The sequence below is a fragment of the Eulemur rufifrons genome, chromosome 14 (genome assembly GCF_041146395.1).
Source record: "Eulemur rufifrons isolate Redbay chromosome 14, OSU_ERuf_1, whole genome shotgun sequence".
Lineage (NCBI taxonomy): Eukaryota > Metazoa > Chordata > Mammalia > Primates > Lemuridae > Eulemur > Eulemur rufifrons.
In genome coordinates, this window is record NC_090996.1 from 20921487 (window position 1) to 20944806 (window position 23320).

Genomic DNA, 23320 nt, shown 5'->3' on the forward strand with positions numbered 1-23320 from the left:
AACTTGATCAGGGAATACCTTTTAGAAGGATGGATGGAAATATGGATGGATGGATGGATGGATGGATGGATGAGTGGGTGGATGGATGCATGAATGGATGGATGGATAAATGGAATGATGGATGGAGGGACGGAAGGATAAATAGAAGGATGGATGTGATGAACAGACGAATTTCCCACCGGATTTTCAAGCAGTCATCACACTCCAAATGCCATATATAAACACTGTACATGTGTTCTCTATAAAAAGGCCAACATTCTGTCTATGGAATATCACGCAATTTCAATGGGGAGATTGGATGAATGAAGTCAAATAATTCATGATATTAGATGAATTGCCAAAAACAATAAGGGACCAAACCTTTGAAGACATCAGCCAGAGGTGATGAATATTTCAGCAGATCTCCCTACCCACCCAGGAATTAACTGGACTGCAGAGTCAAAAGACCAGACCATGGATTTTAAATTACACATGTGCATGTGTACGAAAAAGAGAGAGAATAAGACAGAGAGAAAGAGGCAGAATGATAGGCAGAGACAGAGAGACAAAAGAGACTCCAACAGCAAGAATGTATATAAATTATTTTCAGACCTTCAGTTTCCCTTTTGACCAATCACCGTCTCTTATACCTTTTTATTTATTGACCTAGATAGACTATAAACATATTGTATTTGGTTCTGGGCAGTACCTGGAGTATCACTAGTACTTGGAAATAATATATTTTTAAAAATTAGTTTCTAGGAACTTGTATATCATATCAACTAGATTTTCAAAGGTCATATTTTCCATATTTACTTAGAAAGGCATTCTGTTGCCCAGTGACAAAGCTTTAGGCTTCCCTTGAGTGCTCTACAGGGAAAAATGAATTTGCTATTGCCTCTCCACCAAATCATCCCTCCTTTTTCAGACCCAGCCTTAACCTACTCAAAGATTCTTATTTTGATTGGGACATTGAGCCTGAAATCCCACTTCAGGTGGGAAAAAGGAAAAAGCCAAATCATCAAACATGAAATCAGAAAGCCTCTGCCTTTTATCCACGTAGAAACCCACAGGACACATTCAGAATAAGCCAAAAGGTGAGTGGAGTTTGGCTCACAGGCCTCTGACATCTGCTTCTGGGAAGAAAGGGAAGTGAAACAATAGAAGCAACCTCTAATAACTTGCAGCCTGACTTGGTGATTTTTTTTTTTTAAATGGCCCTCTTTATAATTTTACTGAGAAAGTTCAACTTGGAATGTATGGTATCATATCATAGGTTTGTAGGGAAAACCATGCCAAAAATAAAATTAACCTCTGATCCATTTTTACTGAAAAAAAAAAAAAAAAAAAAAAAAGCACATACTATTTTAAAGTATATGTGTTAACTACACACAAAAATAAACCTATATTCTAGAAGGTTGATATTAACAAAAACAACAATGACTGAATTCATGCAATGCTTTGGAGTTTTTTAAGAATAATATCAATTAGAAGGTTTTAAAAAACATGTTTTTGAACCTACACTGGAAAGGGAAGAGCCAATTTAGTCATTATGATCATCAATTCTAGCTTTTCATAGTCAGAAAATTAGTGCACTGGGGTTTTTCTAGAGAGTCCAGGGCAAGTTCAGATTTTTCTCACAAGGAAAGGCAATGCTAACCAAACCCAGCTCTCTGGGCCCAGACACTGAACTGTGCTCTCACTAGTATTACCCAAAGCCTCTGAGGAAACATAGCTAAGAAGAAAACCCACCTAAGTACACGAGAGAGGCATAGTCATTTAATGAGTTCCAGAATTCACTCTGTCCCACTTTGACACAGTTTCCTACAGCTAATCAAGTAATAATGATGGTCTCATTTAGAGTCATTGATACTTACTGTAGATATCTTTTTTGCACCACCTCATGACTCTTCGGCATAATCCTATGAGATAGGTACTAGTATTCCCATTTCACAGATGAGGAGACCAAGGTTACTACAAGGGATGACTTGTCCAAGGTCACACAGTGGCAGATCAGAGATTCACACCCAGCTCTATCTGACTCCAGCCCCATGCTATGAATTCTGAATCTCTGTATTTTACTGCCTTTCTATTTCTACTAGGTGACATCCTTTTAAATTAAAAAAAAAAAAAATTTTTTAAATCTCTGCCAAACTGCAAAGATTTCTGAAGATTAGAGTCTAACTCTACCCAATGGCTCATCTTAATGACAATTAAAGCGCAAATGCAGGTTCTAAGCTCCCTGAAGAATACCATAAAGAGATACCTGCCTTGCTTGTCTAAAGAGTCCCACTTCTAACCCAGAATTTAGGCAGTTTCGCAATAGGGAGCTTCAGGCCCCAGTTCCCTGCCATCGGGGGCATTCTTAAACTACCTCACAGATACTGGTTTTGTAAAAAATAGAGAGAATGGAAACAAAAGGGGAGAAATTATGTGGCCATCAACCTGGAGTTCTGTCCCTGGCAGTACAAAAGCAAGAAATTTATTCTTAAGCTCTCCTGAGCACATATAAATCCATAACTTCCCATGGTTTATAGAATTTCCATCCATCCTCTCCCAACACGTACCAGCAACCCCAACTTCCAGGACAGCATGGTGGAGCGAGGAGGCAGCTCTCAGTGGTTTCTTCAACTTACGATCATCCTCCACACCTCCTAACCAAGAGCGGCAGAGACTATACCCTCTCTCTGCTTCTACTTTTGAAATGGAAGCACCCCCTAAATAGTGGCTACCTGAAATCAACACATTTGCCACATGTTCCCTTGCAACTAGATGTGGGTATGTGATTAAGTCCTAGCTAATGGGATACAGGCTGAAGTATCTTGAGCAATTTCCGTAAGTGACACTGAGGACGCTTGCCTTTTTTTTTTTTTTTTTTTTACCCCTTTCCTCCTTCCTGCTGGCTGAAAGAAGAATGTGATGACTGGAGAGTCTAACCTCCTTCTTGGACCAAAAGATAACTGTCACTGCCTAGGGAGGGTAGAGCAGAAAGCTGAAAGGAACCTAAGGCCCTGGGCTCTGGGTTGCTGACTTAGGGAAGAGAATAAAATCTTACGTATTAATATTTTGTATAAACTGTGGATTCCATTGTAAGCAGATTCACTTTCAGAGGAAATATCTGGTACCAAAAATACTCAGATAATAAGGAACTCCTTTCTGGTTCCAGAATTAGCCCCAGGCAATGCTGAGTACCAGGAATAAACTTCCCTCCTTCCCAGATATCCCCATTCTAAGCATCTCAATTTCAAAGACTGCCAGTCTACCCCACTCCCTCTCTCGCTCCTCCCCACTCCTGCCCAAATGGAACCCACTGTTGAAGAAAGCAGTGACACAAGGTGACCAGATGTTCACAGCTGGATTTGGACTCTTTCCTGGCAGCCAGTTCCATAGCAAAGCAACCCTGCAGAGCCAGTCTTCTCTAGCACTAGCTGCCCCACCATTGGGATAGTTTGGGGACAATTATAAGAACTGATATTTTCAGAGGGCTAACTCTGTGCCAAGCTGTGGTCCAAGCATCTTGGATAATGCCACGACTTGGAGCTGCTCAGCAACCCTAAAGTAGGTACTGTGATTGGCCCTGTTTATGCCTAGGAAGTCTCAAAGCCAGGATTCAAATTCACAGGGCGTTGCCTTGTAGCCTGTGCACATGCCCATTAGTCTACACTGCCTCTGGGGAGAGGGGGAAGAGAAGAAGAAAGATGATTAAAATATAATAGACACTCCTATCTCCAAAGTGGCCACATTTCATTAGAAACGAATTCTGCCTTTTTCTCACGACACTGGAAAATTCCTATCATTGTCCAGGCTCTGAATTAAAGAATCTCCTGCTTCAGGTGTGTCAAGCCCCGCACATTCCAAAGTGACCTTCCCACCCAGTAGCCACAGCAGAACAGGTGGCTAGGAGACCTGTGGTAAAAATATTTAAAAATCACCCCTGACCTCAGCAAGAAACAAAGACAGAAACCAATTCATGGAAGTGAAAGGCAACCTCAAAGAAGAAATTACACGTTCTGCCACCAAGACACCAGCAGTGTTTTGTTTGAGGGTCAAAGTTCTAGAAAACAATTCAAACTGGTTGCACCAAGGCCTAAGTTCTTGCTACCTAAAGGGATTTGGAGAGTTCTCTGGTGTGGTGCAGAGGTTCCAAATCTTCGTAAGAGAGGGTGGGCCGGTCTGCAAGGCTCCCTGGCTGACCCCACCCTGGCTCAGATCCCAGGGAAGAGCACGTGTGTCCCAGAGGAGTGCAGTCCCATGCTGTGAGCAAGAGTGCACACTGCACCACTGACAACACCACCCACGCTCACTGGGGATCACTTTACTTTTCCCTGGAGGGAGGAGGTGCAGCAACAAACTGTCAGTCAGTGCTAAATCATATCTCAGACTCTTCTACACTCAAATGCTTTCTTCTGATTTAAACCCAGCTCACCAGAGTGGTCAATGTGCCCCTAAGACACCACACCCCAGAAATGTGCCATTTCTCACCAAACTCAACTTTGCCAGGCCTAAAAGTGAAAAACAAAACAAAACAAAACAAAACCACACACAAACAAACTTTCCAGATCAGAATTGGCAAAGTCAAATGCAGACAGAGGCCAGAAACAGGTGAAGCAGACCTGGTTGGGATCAACTGAGATAAAATGGTGAACACCTGCCCTGTCTATGAAAACAGCTGCTCTCAGCTCCAAACCATTGTTCTAACGTGAGAGCAGGACCATTTCTCAACAAAGTTGGAGTTGGAAATTAACATGTGTGTGTGAAATCGCCCAGGTCTAAAATGTTGACATGAAATTCACAAAATGTTTAAGACATCCTAAGGGCTAGACAAGTCTACACGTAATAGGGTCCCAGAGAGCCAATTTTCAATCTGTCTTTTAGACACTAGCCCCAAAGACTGCTGAGGCCACCTTACACAGGTTTGGCATCCCTGGATAGAGTCAAGGATTGCAAACCGGATGCAAGGACTCAGGTAACCAGTCACTTGGAGTCCTTCCTGTATCTACCCAGAAGATAGAAACAGCCATTTAAACCAGGATCTGAGAGGCACCCCATCTGGAACCACTTCTTTCAGAGAGAGAGGAGGCCCAGGGGACAACCGCAGTTGCCTTTCTAGGGTATGCACCATCTGCAGAGGAGGCAGCCACCTGCGGAGACCTCTGTCAGGCAGGGAAAAAGGCAGAACCTCACTCTGTGAACCCAGGAAGAACAATGAGCAGGGGACAGGGCAGGGATTAGGGAGAAAGGGTCCTCCCAGAAACTGCCCCTGGAGACGCACCCACTTAAGCAGGACTGTCCATGCCAGGATAGATTCAGGAGACCCGTTTTGACTCTTCCCAGGCTGGGAAGGGAGACAGGGTGGATGCACTTCCCAGCTCCATGGGCCTTTCCTGGATGGAGCCTCACTGCCCCTTACGCGCAAGCACACACCTTAAAAGGACCTTTTGTTGGTGAAGAATTCCGAGCCCGGGAGGTCACTCTGACAGATGTGATTCCTTCACTCTCTGCCTCACTCAGTCACTTCTATAAAGTCTTTTCCCCCCTCTCTTCCCACAAACGGCATCCCTAAAGCCCCAGAGCCTCCTACCTTGACACTGGAATCCCTGCTTCCCGAAGCCCCTGCAAAAGCAGAAGGAGGCATGTCAGGCAGCCTGAGGGGCCCAGCCACCAGCTAGTTCCCCCACAGACTCACCCCTTCCCCCAGCCCTCTACCCCAGGTGCAACCTCCCAGCCACAGGCGGGTGCCCAAGAGTCTTCCGCCTTTGGGGGCGTTTGTGGGAGCTCGCCGGTAACCCGCATCTCCCCTGACCCCAACAGAAGGAAGGAGGCTGCGACCACCAGATGGCGGGATGGGAGCAGCGTTTCCGTCGGGGTGGGGGTGGAAGGCAGGCGGGAGATCTGCCCATAGAGGTGGCCCGAGTATGCTGGGGGGAAAAAGAAGCGATAGAGACGCATCCAGAGGGGGCGGTGGTGTCCCCCGGGGGAATAGGAAGGGAGAAAGGATGCCCCACGCCTGGAGGGAGAAGGGGCAGAAAGGGGCCCGCAGCAGTGCGAAGGGGGAGGACCGGTGAGTGGAAAGGGGGACCCAGGCCCTCAGGGAGGCGCAATGAGAGATAACAGGAGACACAGAGAAGGAGGAAAGGATGCCCCATGCCCGCAGGGAGATAGAGAGAGGACACCAGGGCGCTGCCCCCGGGAAAGGAAGGGTGGGGTGGAGGGCCCCTCGCACCCGGAGAGAGGCGGAGAGATAGGGAAGCCCGGGCGAGAGGGCACCCGAGGCGCTGCCTTCCCGGGGAGGGACGGACACCGGCACTCTGAGCCAGGTGGAGCAAAGGCGCCCGCGACGCTGCCCCTGGGCGCTCTGGAGGCGACTGGGAGTAAGAGAGGGCAGGAGGCGCCTCGCGGCCGGCCGTCTGGGACCAGGGGACATGGGACCCACAGGACTGTCCATTAGGGAGTCTGGGGCGGGAGAGTTCGGATCCGGGATCCCAGGGACGCGCGGGGTCCCCGCGGGGCTTCTTCCCCTCAGGGGCACGGAGAGCGGGTCCCCGCGCGCGGCGGTGCCCTCGGGGGCCCCGGGCAGGTGCCGTGCGCCGGCGCGCGCTCACCAGATGAAGTCGGTGCAGTGGCTGCAGAAGGTGGGCTGCTTGAAGAAGCGGGCGGTGAATTTGTGGTTCTTCACCTCGTGCACGTTCTTCTGCCGGAGGGCGCCTTTGCGGGCGAAGCGCACGGTGCTCTCCTCACCCTCGCTCGGCGGCGGCCCCGCAGCCGGGTCAGCCATCTTGCGCGCGGGGAGCCGGAGCCGAGAGGTGCCGGCCCCGGGGCGCGGGACCGCGGGCTGCAGGCCCGGCAGGCGCGGAGGAGGCGGCCGCTGCTGCCGCCCGGGGCCGCGGGCGCTTCCCCTGCGCCGGCTCTGGCGGCCGCGGCGCGCGGAGCTGGGGCTGTCACTCGCCCAGCTGCGGCCGCTCGTCCAGCTGCGCTTGGCACCGCTGGCCCCAGCTGCGGGGGAGGGAGGAGGAGCCGCGAGTAGACACCGCCCTCCTCATTTGCATCGCGCCCAGGCCCCGCCCAGCGCCGCCAGCTGCTTTACATACTGGCACCCCGGCGGCTGCCAGCCTCCCGGATAAGTGCTCCCAGCCGCAGCGCTGCGGCGCCGGGACCGCAGCCTGCGTTCGTCAGATCTGAACCTCGCCCCCCACCCTGTCCTCGGCCCCGGGTTGCATTAAGGAGATGAGCACGTTGGGTGCCCCTCGGGAGTACCGAGAGTGGAAGGACCCACGGGGGTGGTTGGGGATAGAGGTGGAAGGGGTGGACGCCGCGGATTCCACCCTGGCCCCTGCAGAGGGACCAGTACCCATCCACCCCCCATCCGCCCCATTGGTCATTCTGCACGCGTCTGCTGGAGGGATGGGCTCCCGCTGTCACTCATTCGGAATGACTTGTGGTTCCACACACTTACACACACATACTCACGCACACACACACACGTTCTGCAGAGGTAGGGGAGGAGCGATCTTTATTTTATATATGTCTAATTCCACCACAATGAAGATTCTTGGCTTTGCTTGCCTGCACATTTAGAAGAGAACTCCTTATCTCCTGTCTATCCTCTCAGCAAAGAGACTCAGTTTCCCCAACTGTAAAATGGAGCTAATAAGGGGAAGAAGGGAGAAGAAATTTAAATAGATCAATATTTCTCCAAATTTCATTCATTCTCACTCATCTTCACAAATTCTGGTCATATTTGTGCACCATCTAAAAAAAAAAAGTCTATCTGGTTTGATCTACTGAGTTTGAATAGCAAGAGGTATTTATAGTATTAAAATCTCTCCAGGTGCTGTCATCTGCCCAAAGCATCTGTGACTGAGGCCTTCTTTTTTTTTGTTCAGAGAGGAAATTAACAAATGTTAGAGAAATGTGAAAGACATGTCAATATCCAACCGGGACTCTCTCCTTAATGGAATCTGAAGGTAACTAACAAGGTAGTAATTGTCTAGATGTGTAATTCGGTGGTATTTAGTGCCCTGTCCACGCACTGCACCTAAACACCCCCAACCCCACCATGTCCCAGACTCTGGGAACCCAGAGCTACATTAGCCTATGAGCTCGGTAGCTGGATCTAGGCTCTGTGAGAGTAGGGGCAGCTCACCATAGTGTCACCCTGCACCGAGCTCAGCGCCTGACACCTCCTAAGAGCCCAATAAATATTGATTGAATGAGTGAGTGAGTGAGTGGATGAACAGGTGGATGAATGAAGACTTAAAGGACAGCACCACTTACCCCCACCCATGCCCAGTAGGTGTTCAATAAACATCATTGCTTCGTGGGTATCAGGTACTTGCATTGTCTTATTTAGCACCCCCTCCCCCCAACAACCCTAGGTAGATTGGGTAACTTTCTTTATGGATAGGCTGGTAAGGCTCAGAGTGATTAAGATATACACCCACAGTCATGCCATTGCTGAGTGGTGGTTGGGCTGCCCTAACTACAAAGCATACTGGTGACAAAGGGATCAACCTGAGTAGTGGGGGATGAAGGAGGGCAGGATGGAGTTGAATGAGCTCAAGTCCCACTATGACAATGTTACCTGGAAGCTGCTGAGTGGTAAGTCATTATTAGGTAGCATGTAGAGAGCAAGGGCTGCAATAAGAGAATGTCCCTCTCCTACATAGTAATTCAAAGGTAATAAGGAAAAAATAGCATTCACTTTTAAGGTTGGCATGTTTGGGAACCTGGATGCGCCTGTCTATTATTAGTCCTTTAAGAGGCCCCACCACCTCCCAGGGAGGCTTGGGAAACATCCCTGGAAACGTTGCTGCTGAAGTAGGTTTCCTTTGAACTGACGAGCTGGAAGCTCACAGCCCACATCCTGCCTTTTGAATGAAGTGCCCTGAATGACTTTGGTCTGGAACAACAAACAGTACTTCATGGCGCCTCGGCCTGGAGATGCGAGGGCCGGTGGATCAAGAAGAGACACTCGGTTCCTGAGGAGGCTGCACCAACTGAGGATGGGAAATGCGGTTCCCAGTGGGCCCAGATCCCTGTAGGTCAGGGGTCTCAAACTGGTGACCTTGGGATACTGTTTGTTAGCCAGCCCAGTGAATTTTTTTTTTTTAGTTTATATATCACAGAATTTTACCTAAGTATCCAGATTCTGACTTCTCTAGGAGAAAAGATGTGGCTAAATGGAGCCTGCTTTCTGTATTCATTCATTCGTTTGTTTAGTCAATCAACAAATGTTTATCGAGCACCTACTATAACTGCTGTTCAAGACACTGCTATATAAACCAGACAAAAGCCCCTGCCCTCATGGGGTTTATAGCTTAATGGGGATGGTGGGGAGGGACAGACAAAAAAATCTAATCAACTCACAAATCTCTATTGGGTGGTGTAGAGATTCATGGTGTAAAATAAAGTATCATAAAGACCAAAGAGTGACAGTAACTAGGGAAAATTTTTGTGATGGGAGACATCTGAGCAAATGCCTGAATAAGGCGAGGGGGTGAGCCACAGGGACTACCTGGGGTAGAATGTTCCAGACAGAGAAAACAGCAAAGACAAAGAACCTAGGGAAGGATCATGTTTGGCATGTTGTAGAAATTGCGAGAAGGCCTCTGTGGCTAGAGTGGACAGAGAGAAGACAGCACTTATGAGATGAGGTCGGGAAGGTGGCAGGGCCCTGCAGGGCCCTGTAAATGTGGTAAGGAGCTTGGATTTCACTCCAGTGCACGGAAGCCACTGGAGGGTGGGAAGCAGAGGAGTGGCCTGATATGATTTGTGGTTTTTTAAAGGATTACCCTAGCTATTATGCAGAAAATAAATGGTAGAGGGGAAAGAGTGGAAGCAGGAAGAGCAGTGAAGAGGTCAACTGAGTAGATGAAGCAAGAGATGAGGCCACCATGGCATGATGCCTTGTGGAGCTACGGGGCAGCAGCTTCCTGTAGACTGGGCATGGGCCCTCCAGGTCACTAGAGCCCCACCTGGGCCACTCTGCCCGTAAAGGGATGACTGCTGGCCACTTGAAAGACTTCAGAGGCAAGATGAGGCAGACTGCTCTGGCTGGGAATGGAGTCCAAGGTCTCTTCAGGCCAGACCTATGGCTGCCATAAGAAATTATCACAAAACTCGGTGTCTAAAAATAACATAAATGTATTCTCTCATAGTTCATCAAGTATCAGCAGGGCCACACTCCCTCCTGAGGCTTCAGAGGAGAATCTTCCTTGCCTCTTCCAGCTGCTGGTGGCCGTCAGCATTCCTTGGCTTCCTTGGCTTGTGGCAGCATCACTCCCATCTTTCTCTGTCTTCGCGTTGCCTTCTCCTCTGTGTGTCTCTCTTCTCCTCTTCTGTTTGTCTAATATCCCCTGCATATCTCTTATGAGGACTGGCCACTGGACTTAGGGTTCACCCAGATGATCTGGGATGATCTCTTCATCTCAAAATCCTTAACTCAGTTACATCTGCAAAGAGCCTTTTTACAAATAAGGTAACGTTCACAAGTTCCAGGAACATCATCAAGCAAACCAACATATGCATTGTGGGAGTTTCAGAAGGAGAAGAGAAAGGGGAGTTGTTTGAGAGATTAGTTGAAGAAATAATGAATGACACTCTTTGATGAAAGACATATATATGAACAGCCAAGAAGCTCAACAAACTCCAAGCAGGATGAACTCAAAGAGACCCACACATCATACTCAAACTGTTGAAAGCTAGACACAGAGACAATCTTGAAAGCAGTGAGAAGAAAGCGAGTCATCACATAAAAGGGACCCTTAATAAGATTATCAGCAGATTTCTCATCAGAAATTTTGGAGGCCAGAAGGTAGAAGGCTGATGTATTCGAAGGGCTAGAAGGAATAAAATGTCCATCAAGAATCCTGTAACTGTCAAAACTGTCCTTTAAAAGTGAGAGAGGAATTAAGACATTCCCAGATCAACAAGAGCTGAGGGAGTTCATCACCACTAGACCCGCCCTGCAAGAAATGCTAACGGGCATCCAGCAGGTTGAAATGAAAGAACACTGGACAGTAGTAACTTGAAGCAATACGAAGAAATAAAGATTCAGGTAAATATATGGGCAATTTATAAATGCTAGTATTATCACAAAATAATTTATAAACAATTTATAAATGCTAGTACTATCATAAAATAATAAAAAAGCGATAACTCCACTTTCTGTTTTCTACATGATTTATGAGACTAACACATTATAAAAAAACAATTTTTCATTTATGTTTTTGGACACACAATGTATAACGATGTAATTTTGTGACATCAATAATTGAAACGGGTGGCGACAGAAGTATACAGAAGCAGAGTTTTTGTATGTTATTGAAGTTAAACTGATATAAACTTAAAGTGTTCTAACTTTAGGATATTAAGTGTAATCCCCATGGTAACCACAAGGAAAATAATTGTAGATTATGCACAAAAGAAAATGAGAAGTGAACTAAAATATTTCACTACAAGAAATCAGCTAAACACAAAATAAGACAGCAATGCAGGAAATGAGGAGTAAAAAGCACGTGGAAAACAAATAGCAAAATGACAAAAGCAAGTCTCTCCTTCTCGGTAATTATTTTAAATGTAAATGCATTAAGTTCTCCAAAAGACAGAGATTGGCAGAATGGATTTTAAAAAATATGATCCAACTGTATGCTGTCTACAAAAGTCTCACTTCAGATCCAAAAACACAAATAGGTTGAAAGTGAAAGCAGAGTCTGGAAGAGATATTCATACCCATACTTAAAGAAGCATTATTTGCAGTAGCTAAAATATGGAAGCAACGTAAGTGTCCATTAACAGATAAATGGATAAGCAAAATGTGGTACATACATACAATGAAACATTATTCAGCCTTAAAAAGAAGAAAGTTCTGACATATGCTACAGCATGGGTGAACCTTGAGAATACTATGCTTAGTGAAATAACTGATCAATAAGGTGCTCACATGGTAGTAATATTCACTGGCTGTCAGTCAGGTTGGGGGGTGGGGGGATAAACTCACAACTAATGGATGTGGTGTGCACTGTATGGGGGAAGGGCACGCCTCTAGCTCTGGCTTGGACAAGGCAAAGTACATTACTTGTAACCAAAATGTTTGTACCCTCATAAAATCCTGAAATTTAAAAAAAAAAATCAAAAAATAAATAAATAAAAACTTTAGAAGGAAATAAATAAATTTTTTAATTAAATAAAATGAAATTCTATACACATTAAACAACAATTCTCTATTCCCTCTGCTCCTAGCCCCTGGAAACCACTATACTACTTTCCGTCTCTATGAATTTGACTACTCTAAATTCTTCATACAAATGGAATCATATGTTTTGTGACTGGCTTATTTCACTTAGTGTAATGTCCTCAAGGTTCATCCATGTTGGAGCATGTGTCAGAATTTCCTTCCTTTTTAAGGTGGAGATCATAGATTAGTTTCGCCTGTTCTTGAACTTCATATAAATGGAATCACACAGTTTCTGGATTCTTTCACTCTACATAATGTCGGTAAGATTCATCCATGTTTTTGTGTATATCCATGTTCATTCTTTTTTGTTACTGTGCATGAATATATCGTATATTCCATATATCCATTCAATGTCGATGGCCATCTGGGTTGTTTACAGCTTGGAACTACTTTGGAAAACTCTACTGTGAACATTCTTGTACATGTCTTTTTGTAGACATATGCACCTATTTCTCTTGGATATATGCCCAGAAGTGGAATTGCTACAATTTACGTCCTTTGGACTGACGGAACAGCTGGGGCTGGTTGGGTCTGTGATGTCGCCTGGTGTCGTATCTACCCTGTTCCCCCAGCTAAGTCCCCTGCAGGGAGGAGGCTTGGTCTCCAGCTTCCCCCTAACTATTCCCAGGCCTTCTAGTACCTAGGTGGGTGCTCAAAGCACAGCAACAAACAGAAACTTGAACAGAAACTAATAGTGGTTAAAACGCCGTGTAACAATGAACACAGCACAATTAAACCCAATATTCATGTCAAGGAAAGTTCTTGTTTTTCTAAACTCTAGAAAAGGAAACTGGAAAAAATGAAGGCGTGAGGGCACAAACCAAAAGGTCAGACACCCAGACGGGGGCATTCTTCCCAGGACCGTCCTCTGCTCCTCCCGGCAGTACTGGTTTGGCAATAGCAGCTCAGACTCCAGGGCAGACTTGCTATTCTAGAATTCCAGCTCCGTTCCCCTCTTCCTTCAGGGACTCCAGAAGGAAAGTCAGAGGCCTGCTCATTAAGTGGTGACGAGATGTTAAAAACCCATTAGCACCAATCTGAGACTTTCTCCTTGATGTTTTCAGAATAATTAAAGCGACTTAAATAAGGAAGGATCTCATTGTGAGATTAAGTGGGATTTGGTGCCATGTTAATGAAACACTAAAAGTCATTGCAGGGACCCCATTTGGGGAAGTGGGATGATAAGGGACGACTAAGTCTGCATAGGGAATGTTTTCTCTTTCTCTTCCCTCCCATGACGCTGTCTGGAAAGGAGGAACTAGCAATGCCTTCCGCACAGAAAGCCTGGATTGGGTAGGTTACACAGTTCCACCTTAAGCCATCTTTACCTGGCCTTCCTCAACAGGGCCAGGACCAGGGCCAGGAGAGTAAGGCGCTCACCTTGAGTGCAAAATTAAAGGAGTTCCAAGAAATCAGTAAGCAACATAAACAATATTTCAATACAATATTTCTAAATATCAAAACTGACACCAAAAAAAAAAACATGATGAGAAAAATATCAACTTTTAATTAAAATAAAGGTAGGATCTGATAGCCAGGATTAGCGTGAGATGAGTGAGGCCAAGTCATGTAAATGCAGAGTAAATCCACAAAGACGTTGTTAGGATTAAATGAGCTCACACACATAATGTGCTTAGAAAAAGCCCTCAGTGTGTTTTATTATAATTATTAGCATTATTGTTACTAGTACCACCACTACAACTTCTGTTACTACTACTGTTTTTGCTATAGGAGAGAGACGGTTGTTTCATCGCTAGGTGCAGGGGGATCTGCTGTTCCCCTCCCTGCCTCTAAGAAGTCTTTCATTATTCCTAGAGTTTAAATTAGGTACCTCTCACCTGTGATCCTCTGGGATCCTGAACTGCCCTGATCATTGCATTTACATGGCATTATGTTTTCTGTTTACTTGTCCATTCTCTTTAGCTCAGGCTGCTATAACAAAGTATCACAGACTGGGTGGCTTGAACAATAAATACTTATTTCTCACAGTTCTAGAGGCTGGGAAGCTCAAGATCAAGGTGCCAGTAGATCCAGTGTCTGGTGAGGGCTCTCTTTCTGTCTTGCAGACAGCCGCCTTCTCATTGTACCTTTACAGGGTGGAGAGAAAGACAGTTCTGATCTATTCCTCCTCATATAAGGACACCGATCCCATCATGGGGACCATACTGTCATGACTTCATCTAAACCTATTAATAATTACCTCCCAAAGGCTAAGGCTTCCAAATGCCATCACATTGGGGGTTAGGGCTTCAACACATTAATTTTGGGGGGACACAAATATTCAGTCCATAACATCCATCTCCCTGGGTAGCCTAGGACCTCTGGGAAGGCGGAGATAGTCGTATCTTGCTTACCAATTTGTCCTCCTCTGGGCCCGGCATAGTGTCTAACACATAATACCCACTGGGACAACATTTATTAGCTTAGATCAGTATGAATCAGTATCCAGAGACCTCTTCTCAATACTTCTTCAATAGGATGCACTGAATTGGTTGACAGGGAAGGGAGAGTGGCAACCATTTACATGCATTCCGACTCTCTTACTCAGTCTGAAGTCATATAATAACAAAGTTATCATTATTTCTTTTAGTGTTAACATTTATTGAGGGCTTCATATGTGCTAAGCATTGTCCTAAATTCTTTCCATGTGGTAATTCATTTAATCCTCGTAATAATCATATAGATAGGTAACAGCATTACCCCTTTTACAAATAAAGAAACCGAGGCACAGAGGAGTTAAGTGTGTGCCCAAGGTCACTTTGCTAACCAATGTAGAACAGCTGTGCCCCAGCCTCTCAGCCTGCCTGTAGAGTCTATGCTCCTGCACACTCCTGAGATGGGGCTCCCAGGCTAACAGAACCCTGCCACCCACATTTGTGAAAAGACCCCCCCCCCAAGCAATCTTTACTTACTCTCTCTTATAACAAGAGAGTGCCAACGGCAGGAACATATGAGAAAGAGAAAATAGATTTTGTCATTTCTCTAAGAGGCCACCTGATCCCTGCAGGTTAAAAAAGAAATCTTTAATATAACATCTCTCTTTGTCCTGGCATTCTTTTATATGCTTGGCCAGTCAGATTAGTCTTGAACTGGCCAAGCAGAATGCCCATCTATAAAACTGTGCTTCCAGTTGCAGTGTGGCCCGGGGCGGGGGGAGGTTTTAACAAGAAACCACAGTGCCCAACGTAGAAAGCACAAAAGAAACTATTCAGTTAAAGGCGTATTTATCACACACCTTCTCTGCTTTTGGATTTTCATCGGTACATTCCAGGCTTGGGTGTCTTTTAAGCAAGTGTCAAGATACAAACATAGAGTGTTTTCTTCTCACTCCTCTGAATTCTTCAGACAACCGGATCGAATAGAAATTATGTGATATTTTAATTGAAATAATGACTTTTTACTTGTGTTTGTTTTTAGAACAGCTCATACATTCATATTTTCAAAAGCCAAAATGATATTAAAACTCAGCTGTTCTCTTTACCCCCCCAAGAAGTAACCATGTTAGTTTATTAGTTTCTTGTTCATCTTTCCATTCTTCCTTTATTAAATGTACTTATCTAAATATAAGCAAATGGGAATACTGTATATATTCTTATTTATTCTTCTTTTTCTCCTTTCTTTTTTTTTTTTTTTTTTTTTTTTTGAGACAGAGTCTCACTCTATTGCCCAGGCTAGAGTGAGTGCCGTGGCGTCAGCCTAGCTCACAGCAACCTCAAACTCCTGAGCTCAAGGGATCCTCCTGTCTCAGCCTCCCGAGTAGCTGGGACTACAGGCATGCACCACCATGCCCGGCTAATTTTTTTCTATATATATTTTTAGCTGTCCATATAATTTCTTTCTATTTTTAGTAGAGATGGGGTCTCGCTCTTGCTCAGGCTGGTCTTGAACTCCTGAGCTCAAACGATCCGCCCACCTCGGCCTCCCAGAGTGCTAGGATTACAGGCGTGAGCCACCGCGCCCGGCCCTTTTTTCTCCTTTCTTACACAAAAAGTATCATGCTATGTACAACATCCTACACTTTGTTTTTTTTTCACTTAATCTTTCTGAAGTTCTTTTCATATCAGAACATAGAGAATTTCATTAATTGTTACAACTGTATCATATTACATATAAGGATGTAGCAGTTAGTTTAACCAGTCCCTCGTCAGGGTAAACCTAGGTTGTCTCCAAACTTTTCCTATCACAAATGATGCTGCAGTAAATGACCTTGAACATACATCAACTCCTCCCGGTGGCGTCTCTAGAATAAATTCCCAGAACTAGGGATTACTAGGTCAAAGGGTAAGTGCATTTTCAAGGCTGATAGATGTCACCAGCTTGCCCTCCACGGGGGCTACAACCTTTTGTACTCACCCCAGTTATGATGACAATGCCAGTCTCCCCACGGCCTTACCAACAGAGTTGTCAGAGTTTTCTATTTTTGCCAATCTGATAAGTGATAAATAGGATCTTAGTGGAATTTTAATTTTCATTTATCTTATTATGAATGAGGTTGGGCATCTCTTCAAAAGAACGGTGTATTAAAAACACTTTTATTGTGAGTGACAGAAGTTCATTAGGGCCAACTCAAGCAAATGAAGGGGAAATGATTATAAGAATTATAGAGATGTCTCCAGAAGCCAAGAACAGCAATCCAGCCAGGACTTCAGATCTAGAAAATAGAAAACATTAATTGGATTCATTTTCTCTCTCTCTCTCTGTCTCTCTCTCTCTCCCCCTCCATTTGAGAAGCACTTCCTTTTTGAGTTTAGGAGTGTAGGCTTCCCCACATCCCCCTGGTGTACGTGACACAGTCCCCACGTCCCACACATGCCATCACATAGTTTCAATGCCAAATACCCAGAGAAGGACTTGGATTGACTCATCTTTCTTCTGCAGTGCATCCCTAGTCCAATTAGCCATAGCTGAGGGTGGGGAGAATGAGGAGAAGCAGAAAATGCAATTGCTTGCAGCCTTCCCCCAGTAGATGCCAATTAGATGCCCAGAGAAAACCCGCTGCTCCCTCACCGATTGCCCCTCCCCTCGGTGGGACTCTGCCCAAAGACAGAACACTTCTACTTTTTTTTTTTTTTTTTTTTTCAGTAGAGCCCACTTGGGGGATAGTGTACTGGTCTCTGCACAGCCTCAGTGCTTTTCCAAGCCAATCATGATATTATAGTTCTATGCCCTTTACTAGTGATGAGTTTAAGAATAGACACGTGATTCAGTTCTAGCTAATGATACACAAGGAAACACTTCTCAAGGCTAAAGTCAGATACAGTATCAAGACAGCCACTCTCCTGTTACTGTGTGTTGTTGTGTCTGTGTGTGATTCTACTATCAATTGGCTTTTGCCACATAAAAAACCACCCCAAAATTTGGTGACATAATACAGAAGCATTTATTATTTCCCATGATTTTGTGGGCTGGCCAGTTGGTCCTTCTGATCTGAGCTAGCTCAGCCGGGGCAGGATGGTCTAGGCTGGCCTCACTCATATGTCTGACAATTGACAAGCTGGTTGGTCCAGAGGGGGTCAGCTGAGGATGGCTTTTCTCCGCTCCATCAGCAAGCTGGTCCAGGCTCTGTAAAATGGTGTCTTGGAGTTCCAAAGTGCAGGAGAAAAAAAAAAAAAAAAGCTTCATTGTGCAAGCACTTTTCAAGTATCTTCATGCATCACATTTGCTATTATCCTATTGACCAAAGCAAGTCACATGGCTGAGCCTGACTGGGTGGAGAAATAGACTGAATTTCTTTATGGGAGGAGCGAATACATAGTGTGGCAATTTTTGCAGTCTAGCACAGTGATGCCTAGAACTCTAGCCATCCTGAGACCATGAGGGCTCCTAGCCTGAGGATGGCAGAACAAGAATATAGGAGGGATTCTCAAAGATGACATTGAATCCCTGAATTCACTAATCCTGGAGAGGTGCTACTTTGGACATTCTTCTTGTGTGAGATCACTAATTTTCCTTTCTGTTTAAGACAGTTGATTGGTATTACATTATTTTTGCATCTCGGTTGACGTGTCACCAGGGGAGGTCAGTCCCAGATAATAAGATATGGTTCACTCACTGCTAGACATCCCAAATTGGTTAGATATTTTAAGTTTCTGTGAAGAAGCCCTGGCTGATTGCATGCCTAATATGAGCCAGCTGTGAGGGATAGTTACCCGAAAATCAAATGCAAATTTAAGCACCCTTTAGTATTTTGTAGAGTCCAGGAGATGAGAACGAAAGTCCAGTTCTGAGGCACAAAATTCCAAATATATACATCCATAGTTAGAAAGAAGATATAAAATGCAGAGTATGTGGAAGAGATGGAGGAGTTTAAGCTCCACATAATGATGTAATTTATGTGATGATGTCCATCATGGTCTCTTGTGTGTATTAGGTATTAGCCAGTGTTATAATCCTGAGGAACATAAGAAATAGAAAAAGAGGAAGATATCATGGAAATATTAGAAAGAAGGAGTCGTGTTTAATGTCAAATCTGGCAAAGAAGGTAAGTACAGGAAGGGCTAAAAAGAGACCATAAAATTTTTGTCCCTGGTCAGCGTAGCAAGAGCAGTTTCAGTGGCATGACATGATGAAAAGCAGACTGTGATAAATTGAAGATCAAAATAAAGAAGAGAAGGGATGAATAATAAATATAGAATGTTGCATTATCTAGGAATCTCTTGATTATGCACCTCATAATCCCAATTTAAACCAGCTTGGCAGGAAGGGGGTGAATTTAGTGGCTTTTATAATTGAAACATCAAAGGGTAGCTAGCTCCAGACATACCTGAATTCAGGGGTTCAAACTACAGTTGCTCTTTGGTTCTAGGACCCCTGAGGATACCAAAATCTGAGGATGTTCAAATTCCTTATATAAAATGGTGTAATATGGTATATATATTTGTATATAATCTACACACATTCTCCTGTGTACTTTAAATTATCCCTAAATTACTTATAACACCTAATACAATGTAAATGCCATGTAAACTGTTATCATATTGTTTGTTTTTTACTTGTATTACTTTTTTTTTTTTTTTGAGACAGAGTCTCACTCTGTTGCCCAGGCTAGAGTGAGTGCCGTGGCGTTAGCCTAGCTCACAGCAACCTCAAACTCCTGGGCTCAAGCGATCCTCCTGCCTCAGCCTCCCGAGTAGCTGGGACTACAGGCATGCACCACCATGCCCGGCTAATTTTTTCTATATATATTTTTAGCTGTCCATATAATTTCTTTCTATTTTTAGTAGAGATGGGGTCTCGCTCTTGCTCAGGCTGGTCTCGAACTCCTGAGCTCAAACGATCCGCCCACCTCGGCCTCCCAGAGTGCTAGGATTACAGGCGTGAGCCACCACGCCTGGCCTACTTTTTATTGTTATATTTGTTTTTTATTGTCGGTTTGTTGTTTGTTGTTGTTTAAATATTTTCAATCTGCAATTGGTTGAAACCGTGAATGCAGAATCTGCAGACACAGAGAACTGATTGTACATAATGGAAATCCTGTCTTTCTCTTCATTTCATGGTTCTACTTGCCTTCTTCTCAGAAAGTCTCTCTCCGCGTGGAGAGGTAGAGAGCAACCTTCCCAATGACTCTGGCGAAAGTTTCAGGGAGAACTCTGAGTGGTCCAGCTTGGGAGACACGATCATCGCTGACCCAATCATTGTGGCCCAGGAGATGAAGGGTCCTTATTGGCTGTGCCCTTGTTAGCCTCCACTCCACCAAACCACAGGGACTGAGCAAGATTTTTATGTAATAAGGGAGTGATTTATGGTCTCAAAGAAGAAATTCTGGGTAAAGGAGTGAAAAATGTACAATAGAGTTCTTGGACTTGACACCAAAAGCAGGGGAAAAAAATTGATAAATGGACCTCATGAAATTTAAAAATAATTTTCTCTGAGATGCAAAGATCATTGGAAATCAAGAAGGGGGAAGGGGGAAGAGGGGAGGGGTAAAAACCTACCTGTCAGGTACAATGAACACTACTGGGTGATGAGTACACTGAAAGCCCTGACTCAAGCATTATAAAAGGTATCCATGTAACAAAAATATTTGTATGCCCTTAATATTTTGAAATATTTTTTTTCCCTGAAAGATCTTGTTAAGAGATGAAAAGACAGGCTACATACTAGGAGAAAGTATTTGGAAACCACATAACCCACAAAGGGCTAGTATCTAGAGTACATAAAGAACTCTCAAAACTCAACAGGAGAAAAACAAACAACCCAATTAGAATGTGGGGGAAAGACATAAACAGACATTTCATGGAGGAGAATATATAAATGACAGATAAACATATATGTTGAACATGATTAGCCATTAGAGAAATAAACTTAAAGCCACAATGAGAGATCATCACACACCTATCAAAATAACTAAAATTATAAAATAGTGATAACACCAAATTCTGGTAAGAATGTTTAGAAACAGAAACATCCATACATTGCTGATGGGAATGTAAAATGATACCAATGCTCTGGGAAAGAGTATGGCAGCTTCTTACAAAACTAAATATGGCTGGGACTACATCAAATGTAAAACCTGTGGTGCATCAAAGGTGAGGTGGCTCACACCTGTAATTCCAGCAGTCTGGGAGGCCAACACAGGAGGATTGCTTGAGGGCAGGAGTTCGAGACCAGCCAGGTGTGGTGGTGCACACCTGTAGTCCCAACTGTTTGGGAGATTGAGGCAGGAGCATCTCTTGAGCCCAGGAGGCTGCAGTGAGCTATGATTACTCCATTGCACTCCATCCAGGGTGACAGAGCAAGACCTAAAAAAATAAACAATAAATGGAAGCAGGATCTGGAAGAGATATTTGTACACCCACATTTAAAGAAGTATTATTCCAAATAACCAAGAGAGGTAAAAGCAACCCCAATGCCCATCAATGGCTGAATGGATAAGCAAAACATGGTATATACATACAATGAAATATTATTAAGCCTTTAAAAAAAAAGAGGAAATCCTGACACATGCTAAAATAGGGATAAACCTTGAGGATATTATGCTAAGTGATATAAGCCAGCCACAGAGACAAATACTGTATGATTCCACTTGTATGAGGTCCCTAGAGTAGTCAAATTCGTAGAGACAGAAAGTAGAATAGTGGTTATCAGGGGCTGAGGGAAGGAGGAAAGGGGGAGTTGTTTCATGAGTAAACAGTTTCAGTTTCGAAAGATGAAAATATTCTGGAGATCTGTTTCACAGCAATGTGGGTATATTTAACACTACTGCACTGTACACTTAAAAATGGTTAGGATGATAAATTTATGTTATGTGTTTTTTTGTCACAATCAATCAATAAAACTAAATAAGTGATTGCCATGCAAGCCTAGCAACTGTGCCCTAAGACATATATCCTAGATAAATGAAAACTTATGCTCACACAAAAACCCATATACACATTTTTATAGCAACTTTATGTGTAATAGCAAAAAACTGGAAACAACCCAAATGTCCTTCAGAGAGTGAATGGTTCAACAAACAAACTACAGGAGCCCATATCATAGAGCAGCAATACTGCTCAGAAACAAAAAGCAACAAACTATTGATACAACTATTTGGATCTGCAAGAGAATTATTCTAAGAAAAAAAAAAAGCCAATCCCAAAGGTTTCATTCTGTATGTTTCCATTTATATAACAGTCTTGAAGTGACAAAATTGTAGAAATGGAGAATGTATTAGTGGTTGCCAGGGCAAGGAGGTAGAGGAAGGGAGGTGGCTGTGTCTATAAAAGGATATCGTGAAGATCCTTCTAGTGATGAAACCGTTCTTTTTCTTGACTGCTGGTGGTCATGGGATTCTAAACGTGATAAAATCTCATGAAACTAAACATACACACCCCAATGCATGCACATGATGCTGGTGAAATCTGAATAAGATCAGTTGATATCAATGTGGATTTCCTGGTTAGGAAATTACACTACTGTTATGCAGTATGTTTCCACTGGAAGAAACTGGATGGGGAGTATATAGGATCTCCCTGTATTATTTCTTACAACTGCATATGAATTGACAATTACCTCAAAAAAAAAAGTATTTAAAATACATACTACATGTACTTTTCCCAGAGGTTTGAATGATTATACAGGGAGTGACATGATCATGATTTGAAGCAAAGTTAGGATTAAGAAAAGGGCTTAGGGTTGGGTGCTGTGGCTCACAGCTGTAATCTTAGCACTTTGGGAGGCCAAGGCAGGAGGATCGCTTGAGGTCAGAAGTTCAAGACCAGCCCAGGCAACATAGTGAGACCTTAAAAAATAACAAAGTAAAAAAAAAATTAGCCAGGCATGGTGGAGCATGCCTGTAGTCTCAGCTACTCAGGAGGCTGACGCAGGAAGATCACTTGAGCCCAGGAGTTTGAAGTTGCAATGAGCTATGATCATGCTTCTGCCCTCATGCCCAGGCAATGAAGCAAGACCCTGTCTCCCGAAAGAAAGAAAGAAACAAAGAAAGGAAGGAAGAAAGAAAGAGAGAAGAAAAATGGTTGGGGTTGCTGGATTTTTAAATTTAGGTGATGGAGACATGAATTTCTGTAATATGGAGGAAAACCAGGCAATGGCAGGGAAAGAATGAAAGTTTGGAAGATAGAGAATTAATTTCTGGAGCAAAGTTCTTGGGGAAAAGAGAGGATAAATGATAAAGAAAGAGGTGGAACACTTACCCTTGAAAATTAGACAGGATCCTTGTCCTCCTGAAGATAGAGTAATGGTGGGAAAGACTGGGAAACTATAAGCAAGTTTCTAAGTGGAGGAGCAGGCAGTTGAGGTTGTTTTAGCCCATTGGCCTATATTTTCTCTGGAAGTAATCTGTTGGGAATAAAAAGACACAACTGGGTAGAGGTCTTGAGGTCTTGTGTGAGAAAGAGAACATCTAACAATTCATGAAAAGAATTATCGATCAGCGTAAAGATCAAGCTATGGATGGAAAGTAAGAATTTTTCATGAAGCAAAAAAAAAAAAAAAAAGTCAGATGCCGTGATTTTTCTCCCTTCTGAAAAGCCTGGATATAGGAACTGAGAAAATGAAGAGTCAGAAAGGCAAAGATGTGGAGGATCTGGGATTAGTGGTCAAAGGAGTGTTCATTCGACTGACCACAGGCTCCCAGCTGGGGGAAAAGTGAAACCAAGAACAGTC

At 44.0% G+C, this 23320-nt stretch overlaps 1 protein-coding gene across 2 annotated transcripts in view; it reads right to left on the reverse strand.

Moving 5' to 3' along the window:
• Positions 1 to 6945, reverse strand: part of PRKCB (protein kinase C beta) — a 293928-nt gene extending 286983 nt beyond the window's left edge. Inside the window, exons 1-2 of one of the 2 annotated variants that reach the window (XM_069485934.1) lie at positions 6582 to 6945; positions 5561 to 5592 (exon numbers count right to left, since the gene is read on the reverse strand). In XM_069485934.1, the coding sequence (XP_069342035.1) occupies positions 5561 to 5592; positions 6582 to 6754 (205 nt within the window). In that variant the 5' untranslated portion in view covers positions 6755 to 6945. The remainder of the gene's footprint in view (positions 1 to 5560; positions 5593 to 6581) is intronic. The other variant, XM_069485933.1, reaches the window with a different exon arrangement.
• Between the last annotated feature and the right edge of the window lie 16375 nt (positions 6946 to 23320).